General features: G+C 37.4%; 1 protein-coding gene across 2 annotated transcripts; it reads left to right on the top strand.

The window, feature by feature from the left end:
- The first annotated feature begins 972 nt into the window (after positions 1-972).
- On the top strand, positions 973-8,672 carry LOC115410736 (microfibril-associated glycoprotein 4-like). 2 transcript variants are annotated; one of them, XM_030122516.1, is made up of 8 exons: positions 979-1,017; positions 2,496-2,543; positions 2,804-2,836; positions 2,936-3,085; positions 3,166-3,204; positions 3,279-3,375; positions 4,681-4,848; positions 8,238-8,672. In XM_030122516.1, the coding sequence occupies exons 3-8, from the start codon at positions 2,831-2,833 to the stop codon at positions 8,489-8,491; spliced, it is 714 nt and encodes a 237-aa protein (XP_029978376.1). In that variant the 5' UTR covers positions 979-1,017; positions 2,496-2,543; positions 2,804-2,830; the 3' UTR covers positions 8,492-8,672. The 2 variants fall into 2 exon arrangements, with proteins under 2 accessions (XP_029978377.1, XP_029978376.1); XM_030122517.1 differs by lacking the exon at positions 2,804-2,836 and having other exon boundaries at positions 973-1,017; positions 2,498-2,543.
- The last annotated feature ends 1,969 nt before the right edge of the window (positions 8,673-10,641 follow it).

Here is a 10,641-nt window from a genome sequence, read left to right as displayed (position 1 = left end):
TATTAAAACCTGTGTTTTTAAAATATGGTATCACAATGGGTGGAGACAAAGAAAAGAAAAGAAAAGAAAAGAAAAAAGAAAAGAAATAATGCAATGAAAAGACAAAGAGAAAGAAAATAAAGAAAAGAATAAAGAGAACAGAAAAAAGAAAAGAATAAAAAAGAAGAGAATATAAAAGAAAAGTGAAAACAAAGTAAAAATAATAACAGAAAAAAGACAACGATAATAAAAAGAAAATACAGGAACAGTACAGAAGCGTATTGCATTCACATGAAAAAATAAAAATCGTCTGTTTTTCTGAATTAACAGGATAATTATCTTGTGAAAAAGGAGCTGATTTTTTATTTTTCCATAGAACCGTTTCTCGTAATTACAAGATAATTATCTTGTTAATTCCAAAAAACAGAGCCGTTTTTTTTTTCATGTGAATGCAATATGCTTCTGCAGAAAAGAATTAAAAAGAAATGAATAAAAGAAAAACAAGAAGAAAAAAGAAAAACAAAGATGAGAAAGAAAATAAAGAATAAAAGAAAAGAGAAAAAGAATGCAAAGAAAATAATAACAAAAGAAAAGGGTCAGTCGAAAAGACAGAAAAATAATTAAAATGAAAGGAGAAAGAAAAGAATAAAAATTAAAAAAGACAAAGAGAAAAAAAAGAAAAGAAAGAAGAGAGAAAAGATAAGAATAAAAAAGAATGAACATAAAATAAGAAAAAACAGGAAAAGAATTAAAATGAAAAAAAGGAAAGAAAATGAAAAGAATAAAAAAGAAAAGAATAAAAATTAAAAAAAAGACAGGAGGAAGCAATAACTGGAAGCGTGGCCTTCATCCTCAGTTGGAGGAGGAGCCAATAACTGTGGGCGTGTCCTTCATCCTCAGTTGGAGGAGGAGCCAATCCCAGGAGGCTAAAAGCCTGCTCAGTGTTGCTCCTGGTTGTTTGTGTGTTCTTCAGTCTTCTTCTGGCTCTGCTCGTTCTCCTCCTCATCCTTCAGACTCCTCTGGTCTCCACACAGTTCGGTGAGTTTTCCCTCCTCGTCCAAACGACTCAAACTGACTCCAGATCAGCTGTAAAGCTCATTTTTCTGCTTCTGTCACAAACATTAATAACATTAGTTTTAATTTGGACATGACATATGGATGAAAAATCAGCTGGAAAACGTCTTCATAGAAGTTTTTATATGAAATAATGATTAAATCTAGTCATTAAATGTGTCAGATCAGCTGCTCCTTCACTCATAGTATTGAATAAAAATGTAAATATAGCTGCAAGTGGCTATAATGGGCTGAATCAAATTAAATATAAATGGACATTGGCAACATTAGTTTTACATATGACACATTAGTCATTATATTAAGATTATCATTTATTTATCAAATTAATAATAAGAATAATACTGTTGTGGTTGTTTTATTTATTTATTTATTTATTCATCATGAGTTTTTTTTTATTATAATTTTTTATTCCTTTGGTGGGATGATCATTATTTTGGTTGGTTATAATTAGGAGGTTGAAATACATGATATAGGGATTAAGTAAGTTTTTACTTCTTCACTCTTTTTTCAGATGCACAAATAACACTGAAATTGTATTATTTCTTTTGGATAACAGTATAAATGTCTTTTTTATTTTGTTGCGTTATGTTGATAATTTGCTTCAGGTATTTCCTTTTGTCAGTGGTTCTATCGTGTTTTTTATGTTAGAAAAAATAAAACATTCACATATGGATGAAAAATCACTTGGAAAACGTCTGCGTACAATTTTCTATATTAAAATAATGACTAAATCTAGTCATTAAATGTGTCAGATCAGCTGCTCCTTCATTCATAGTATTGAATAAAAATGTAAATATAGCTGCAAGTGGCTATAATGGGCTGAATCAGATTAAATGGACACTGGTGTAATTTATTATGATGAAGATTTAACATTAATTCCTGATCAAACATTTTCATCATTGACAGGTTTCACCACATTTATGGACACAAACGAACATTCAAACCCGACAAATATGAACAAATGAGATAAAAATAAGGCATGTTGGGTTCAACTGTCAGATTATATTCTATAATGTTATCCATCATCAACTTTAACATGTGTTTACATTACGAATTTGACATATTTCTCTATAAACAAGAAAAAAATCTTGAACGAAGTAACAAAAAAAAAATTGAATTAAACAAACAAAAAAAAAAATTAAGACAAAAAAAGTCTTGAATTAAGGAAAAAAAAAATCTTGAATTAAGCAAAAGTGAATTTGACATATTTCTCTGTGTGTGTTTGCGTTTTCAGAGAATCCGAAACATCAGGTTTTTAAGCAAATTAAGCAAAAAAAAAAAATGCATTAAAAAAATTGAATTAAACAAAAAAAAAAAACTTGAATTAAGCAAAAAAAAAAAAAAGAATTAAACAAAAAATTAAAAATCTTGAATTAAGTAAAAAAAACATTCTTGAATTAAACAAAAGTGAATTTGACATATTTCTCTGTGTGTGTTTTCAGAGAATCTGAAACATCAGGTTTTATCTCCTCAGGAGTTTGACGACAAAGGTCAATCTTACTTTTCTTTTACTTCTGTTGATTGTTAACATCAATGTGTTTTTTCACACCTGAAATTGTACGTTTTTGTTCCTTTGTCTCAGTTTTTTTTTTTGTCTCAGGATAAAAATAAATAATGTTCTGTTCAACTGTCAGATTATACAGTGTTGTTATTGTTATTATTATTATTGTCATTACTATTATTATTATTATCATTATTATTTTCATTATTATTATTGTTATTATTATTATCGTTATTGTTGTGTTTCCAGAGCATCACAAACTTCAGGGACATTACAATGAAGGTAAATCTAAAACTCATTTTCCACATGTTCCTTCGACTGGTGATAATAACAGTAGTATAAACACAGGTTCTACTAGGTTCTCCTCGTCCTCTGTTCCAGCTGGTTCCGGTCCTCGTCATCCTCCTGTTTCCAGCCTTAACCTTCTGCAGAAACTCCGAACAGCTGGTGGACTGCAGCGACCTGAACCAGGACAAACGTCTGATGAGCGGAGAGTTCGTCATCTACCCGGTGGACGGCCGAGCGGTGCAGGTAAACATCCACCTGGAAGTACCTGAGACCCGGCGGAACCGACAGGAGGGTGTGGTTTCCTAACAGCTGTGTTTGTGTAGGTTTACTGCGACATGGAGACGGACGGAGGAGGATGGACGGTGAGTGTTCCACCTGAAACATCCAACCACTGAACATGTCCACGGGTCGCTTCACCTCCATCTGGTTCCCTCAGGTTTTCCAGAGGAGGATGGATGGATCGGTGGGCTTCCACAGACCCTGGGACCAGTACAAGAAGGGCTTTGGAGACGTTAACGGAGAGTACTGGCTCGGTGAGAGATGAAACTTCATGAAACCTAGTTGTTACCTCCAACAGGGAGGTTATGTTTTCATCGGGATTTGTTTGTTTGTTTGTTTGTTTGTTTGTTTGGTTGGTTGTCTGTCTGTTTGCAAGATAACTCAAAAAGTTATGGACAGATCGATAAACAGTTCTAATGTCGCGTCTCCAATACGTGGTTTTGGCTCGACTCGACCTTTTTGCTTTTCCGTTACAAAAAAGGACCTGGAATCTGGTACGTGGTACTAGTTTTTTGGTGTCACCTCCACCGAGGCCCCAGGACTGGGGACCAGATACTAAAAGGTGACGTGTAAACACTGCAGACCACTGATTGGTCAGAGTCGTCTCTGTGACCCGCCGTTTTCTAAAAAACAGATGCAGAAGTTGACAGTAAATCTGTCGGTAGGTGAATCCACATGATGACAGCCTGTAAAACTACACCATGGTTTGTCGAGGAGGTTCAGACGTAAAAATTCAGCTTGAGTTGATGAAACAACATGCAACGAGCGAGTTTATCAGCAACTCTCTGAGCAGATGACATGGAAGTAACGCGCCGCATCGCTATGACGACCAGGTACCGTAGAGTCTGTAGTATCCTGTAATGGAAACGGTCTGTAGGAATAGGACCTGGTACCCGAGTCGAGTCGAGCCAGTTCCATGTAGTGGACACGCGGCATTACTAGTCCGAAAAACATTAGCTTACTTTGTCATTGCTGATCACAGGGATCATGCTAACTAGCTTCTTAAAGCGGGGTTAGGGTTAGTAATGAGCTTACGTCCATGTTTCTTCTGTCGTCTTCACCCACTGGCTGAACACCAACAGGAAATAGAACTTTACAGATGTATTTTTGACTCATTAAGGTTTTACGGTCTTACCGTTTTTGTTTTGTTTTTGTCATTTGAGCCATTAAATAATGGGCGAAAAGTGTGCTGTGATGCAAGCACTACTGAACATATACAGAGTAAAATATGACTGAAAATAGATTAGTAATGCCTTACACTACTGCGTTACAGCTAAAGGGAATCTGTTACTGTAATGCATGATAGTACTTTTGTATTCCCAACACTGGTGCTGATTAATGTTGGTTCGACAGCAGGAAAGTGTCACAACCACAAGAACAAGAGACTGAATCAGAAAGACTTTGGAAGGATTCTGATCCAGGCCGATGGACTCTGATACTGAGGCGTGTTAATCCTTGGGTTTGACGTTCATACGACCAGTTTAGTTCAGATGATCCTCACACACAGTTAAAGGTGCTGCTTCTGTCGGTTTCAGTAAAATGCCGTCATGTATTCGCAGGTCTCGACAACATCCACTACTTGACGCGTCGACGAGACTATGAACTGTTGGTGGAAATGTCAGACTTCGATGGAAACAACGTGTCGGCTCGTTACGCCACATTCTTCGTGGGCGGTGAACATCGTGGATATGAACTGCACATATCTGAATTCACCGATGGAGGCGCCGGTGAGTGACAACCACAAATCAGCAACAGTTGGAACAGGATGGACAGTGCAAAAAATAAACTGTTAGCCACAAGCAGTTCTGAACACGCCCCCAAGCAGGTCAGGGTTTGGTTTTATCAGTGTGGGCGTTAGCGCTTTGGGGTCAGGTATGGTGGAGCAATGAATGGAGCAAAACCAATATAAACGTCAAATATTATAAGTCTTAAAACATCTGTAAACTCTCTAAGGGTGAAGACACATCAACCTGACTGCTGACTGTCACCAGAAAAGGTTGCCTGACATCATTCAGCTCTTGTCTCCCCGACACGGTCAAAAAAGTGCGAAGAACACACCAAATCAACTACCGATGCGAGCGTACGTTCTGTGCTTGCGCGATACGTAAAACCGGAACATCTCTCTAGACTGTCAGTCACTGTTGTCAGTAGTTTTGAGTCATCCGGAAGGGTTGTTGTTGTCGTATTTGTTGAACAGATGGTTAGTGATAAGAAGATAGTGGCGTTGTCAGCTCTTGGGCTTCTTGTGGAAGAAGAAAGATGTCGCAAGCGAAAACTGAGGAGAAATTGCACTATGCTAACAATGCTAACAGTGCTGACTTCATGGAATGAATGAAGTCCATGGTCAACGCTGACTGGCAGGTTTGCTAGTTTTTATTAGTTTTCTTTTTTTCTAAATACTTTGTTTTAGTTTAATTTTAGTTTTGTCGTTTCTTTTCTCTTCTTCTCTGTCATCATATTCAAATAAATCCCAGGCAGGACTCTGCTGCTTTCTCCCAACTTTAGTCTCCATGTTTCCAGGTAGAGTTCGGACCAGAAGACGACTGGAAACCACAAGTGATGAGAAGTGACGGATCGTGAAGTGTCATATGGTGCCGCTAGCTAGAACTGCTTGAGTGAAATAAATCGCTTTTGTATCAATCCAACATTGACAAAGATGAAAACTAAAGGAATTTCATCCATAATTTTTATCCGTTTTAGTTTTATAAACACACAATACAGTTTCAGTTAGTTATTGTTTTTTTTTCTTTTAATCATAGTTTTTATTTATTTCAGTTAACGAAAATGAGCAGTGAATGGACTATTACAGAAGACAATAATAGTGTGCAGTACTTTGGCAGAGCTGGATTCACATGGAAACTTCTCCTTCACTTATTCACTAGTCCAGGACTATCCCTCCACCAATCAGACTGGTCCGACTGAACGACAGGTAGTGGACGAATGTTGAATCGGTCAAAAAGACTGGAGACTAGGGCTGTGTATCGGCAAGAATCTGCTGATATGATACAAATCACAATAATAGGATCATGATACAATATATCACAATATATCATGATACTGTTAAAAAGGCAATTTTTTGTTTGTTTCTTTTTTAAAAATGATTACTTCCTTGAAGAATGGAATTACACCCGAAATCTGCACAAATACAAAACACATTTTTATTTGATGCCAACAGGATCTAATGCTATATCACAAAATGTTCCTGTGTTCAAACTGAAATTCTGTTTTACAGACATTCCAGTTTCAGATCCTGTTCAAATGTTCAGATTCTCTTAGTTCAGAACTAACATCAGAACAGGATTTTAGTTCAATCCCAACAAAGGAATGAACATTATTGAATAAAAGAGTGTTAAAATAATAATAAATAAAATATAAACAATAAAGAAAAACAATAATGAACCTCCACAAGACCTGCATTTGAATAAATACCTAAAAATATTGATACAGTACTTTTTAATATCGATACTGTATTGTGAAATGAAATATGGCGATATATTGCAGAACCGATATTTTCTAACGCCCCAACTGGAGTCGGCATTAACGACAGCCAATCACATGGAACACACCAACCAGACTCATGTCACCAACCTCACCAGACTGACCAATGACATCCGTCCGCCGAAAAATGGGTGGGTGTGTCTTCACCTGAAAACCAGCCTCAGGTTTTAAGGCGACTAAGCGTTGCCATGGCAAAGGGTTTGGCTAAAGGTCAAAAGTCTGATGACGTAACTTTGTCAAAGTCTTACGACTCTCCAGATCCAGTTTCTCCTGGTTGCGGTGAATCTACATGGAGGAGCGAGTCAAACTTTAGGGTCTATTACCTGCTGCTACCAGTAGGTGGTGCTGTATCTCAGATTACAAACTGTCACGTCCTTGTGTTCAGGGTGGATTTTTATCACATGTGTGAAGTTGGTTACAAATTGGAAAATGTACAGTTGAGTTATAACAATTTAATTTCTTTGTGGTGAAACATCAAAAGTTATCGCCCACCCTGAACACGTGTCATGAAAACACAACAAACTGCAGATCCGACATATTGAATCACCAACGTGTTGAGGCCTGTTTGACCAAATTTGAGTTGGATATCTTCACTGAGATATGAGGACATGTAAATATCAGCTCCTGTTGTCAAGAGGTGGCGCTATGAATCAGATTAAAATGGACGTTACTACAGAAGACCAGGTAATTAATAAGTGCCACGACGGACCTTTTGTCAGAGGAGTGGGGGGGGGCACGGAAATTCACCACGGACATAACATGCTGCTTGATATTGATACTTAAACAGACTAATGCCGCGTTTCCACTACATGGTATCGGCTCAACTCAACTCGGCCTTTTTGCATTTCCATTACGAAAAGGGCCTAGAATCTGGTACCTGGTACTAGTTTTTTGTTCTCACCTCCGCTGAGGTTCCAGGACTGGGGACCAGATACTAAAAGGTGACGTGTAAACACTGCAGACCACTGATTGGTCAGAGTCGTCTCTGTGACCCGCTGTTTTACAAAAAACAGATGCAGAAGTTGACAGTAAATCTGTCGGTAGGTGAATCCACATGATAACAGCCTGAAAAACTACACCATGGTTTGAAGAGGAGGTTCAGACGCAAAATTCAGCATGAGCTTGACGAGACAACACGCAACGAGTGAGTTTATCAGCAACTCTGAGCAGATGACACAGAAGTAACGTGCTGCATCACTATGACAACCAGGTACTGTAAAGTGGGTAGTATCCTGTAATGGAAACGGTCTCCAGGAATCGGACCTGGTACCAGAGTCGAGTCGAGCTGAGCCGAGTTGAGCCGGTTCCACTTAGTGGAAAGGCAGCATAACACCCCCCATTTTGGTCTTCGCACCCTCCCTCAGCTTTCTTGTTCAAAACGCCCCCTGATGGTGTACCGCCCCCTGCTGACAAACACTGCTTTATTATTTATTTGTGCACAAAATTCCAGACTTTTCAAGGTCTGGAAAACAGCGTTCCACAATTCCATACTTTTTAAGACTTTCAAGACCTGCACAAACACCTTGTTGTAATCATGACTTGGTCCAAAACAAGCCTCAAGGAGCTGGGTTTACAAACCATCTGAAATCCAAACCATCTGGTTGCTTTGTTTCTACAGGAGATGCTCTGAGTTCCCACAACGGGATGAAGTTTTCCACCTTCGACAAAGACCAGGATCCTTCATCGTACAACTGCGCCAAAACGTATCTGGGGGGGTTTTGGCACCACGCATACTGTGCTTATGGAAACCCCAACGGGGCTTATCTCTGGGGGTATGATGGGAATTATAAGTTTGGTGTGTTCTGGTACTACTGGAAGGGTTATTACTACTCCATGAAGAACTTCAGCATGAAGATCCGTCCTCTGGTGTAGATCTCCAGGAGGATTTACAGCAAAATATCAGCGGTTTCTTTTTCTTTCTGTCTATGATTTGAAAATGGGCTCTTTTCTCCTGAAAGTACGATCTCCAAACAACAAATCGCACTTATAGGCTTCAGGGTCTATATGTAGTATTTATATTAGAACTGTCAAAAGTAACCTGTTAACGCAGATTAATCCATCCTCCTGATTAATCTGATTGTAAATGTAAACTCCACGAACCCATCTACAGAATGACTGTGAACGTCTCCTCCAACACATTTGGGTCAGTTTGTCCAGTAGAGTTAGCGTTAACGCACATGAACAAATGGTCAGCTGATCCGGTAGTGACAGGCAGCAGAACCAACCCATAAAAACAGAAGACCATAAACAGTATGTTGGTCCTCTGGATGGAAATACCTGAACAAAAACAGTCTAAAAACAGAGCTAAGCTAACAGAGCTATAATGTAAACTATCAGCTGGTGTGAAGACTATCAGTCACACTAGTCGCTTTTCCATTGACCCTCAAATTACACAAATATAACTTGCGCATAAAAATTTACCAAAAGGAAAAACCATAATTTCGCCAAAACTCTTGTTTTCGATTAACAGTTTTTGCATTGGCAAGAGGTGGTTTTTCAGGTGTAGCACAATTGGTATATCACGCAGAACTTCAATGGAAAGACCTTTTTCCGCAACTAGAGTCATGTGAGTAAAACAGACTGGATGTTGACGGACGTTACAACAAGCAAAGAAGAAGAGTTTTAATAGAAACATGTCACAGTATGTGTGGACACACCAGGAAACCCAATCATTTTTTTAAATTTAGTCTGAGATAAAGGGGTAATATATAATAATAATGACTATATCTGTAAATCTACACCATATTTACGTTTGTTGCCATGTTTATGGAATGACTTCTTTTGTCATCTCGTGATAATAAATAAACAAATCATGGCATTTGTGATTTAAAGGAAAAAACGACATTACGCACTTCTGTTTTTTTGACATTTAAGTAAATATTGGTAAAGTTTTGCGCAGATGTCCAATGGAAAAGCAACTAGTGATATTTTAATCAACTGTTGAACTGAGCCTCTATGAGTTCTAGTTTTTTAATAAAACTTGAAACCGAAATACAGATGTGTGGAAATAATAATAATAATAATAATAATAATAATAATAATAATAATAATAATAATAATTATAATAATAATATAGTGCTTTTTTGGACACTCAAAGACGCTTCACAAACAAGAAATATTGAACTTGATGGTGTATTCAGTGGAAACAGGGTTGATTCATTGGTGGTTCTGGTACCAGACTGCCCTCTGCTGGTCAGAGTCTGGAATATTAATACTACATATATGCCCTTACAATGTGATTTAACATTTACGAGGCCATTTTAGAATCATGATTTTCAACGTTCAAGTCTGATACTGTAATATTCCAGCAGGTCTTATATATAGACCTTTTTACTTTTCTCTTTTCTGTTTGGATGAAGTGTTTTTTTTCTCTCATCAGGAAAATGAGCCCACGAGTCTTTAAATAAAAACAGGTTTGTAGATTCTGTTAAAATGTTGGTTAACAGTTGAAATGATCCTATTTCTGTCTGCATTCACAGTCTGAGTGCGATGGTGTGTGAATGAAACAGCGGCTGTCACTCTGCTGTAATGACCTCAGTCCACCACTAGATGTCTGTGTTGTGTCAGATCCAAACCACAGACGAACGCTCAGACTGTGAGCGGAGCTTTCAGTCTGTGTCTGCTGCACCACCACAATAAATAAAAAAACGACAAACTGAATGTGTTGTGTTCACTTTGTCTGGATTCAGATTCAACGGCACAAACACTTAGAAAGTACAACCATATTAGACTTTTTATGTCTATAGAGATTCAAATGAAGAGTCAATATTTAATGTTCTGATCTAAATGTGAAAAAAGGTCTTCTAAAAGTAAGATAGATAGATAGATAGATAAGCATAAGCAGAATGTCAACAAAATTTCATAAAACAAATAAAACATAAAAGAAACCCAAAAATAAATAAGTACCACAATAAACAATAAAGAACAAAATAATGAAGTCATAGATAGAAATTAATAAAAATGAATATGAGCAAGAAAATGAGCAAAAAATGAAGAAAATAAGGAACAAAAAATGCACAAAC

Source organism: Sphaeramia orbicularis, chromosome 19 (genome assembly GCF_902148855.1).
Source record: "Sphaeramia orbicularis chromosome 19, fSphaOr1.1, whole genome shotgun sequence".
NCBI classification, from domain to species: domain Eukaryota; kingdom Metazoa; phylum Chordata; class Actinopteri; order Kurtiformes; family Apogonidae; genus Sphaeramia; species Sphaeramia orbicularis.
This window is presented reverse-complemented; position numbering and strand designations above follow the sequence as displayed.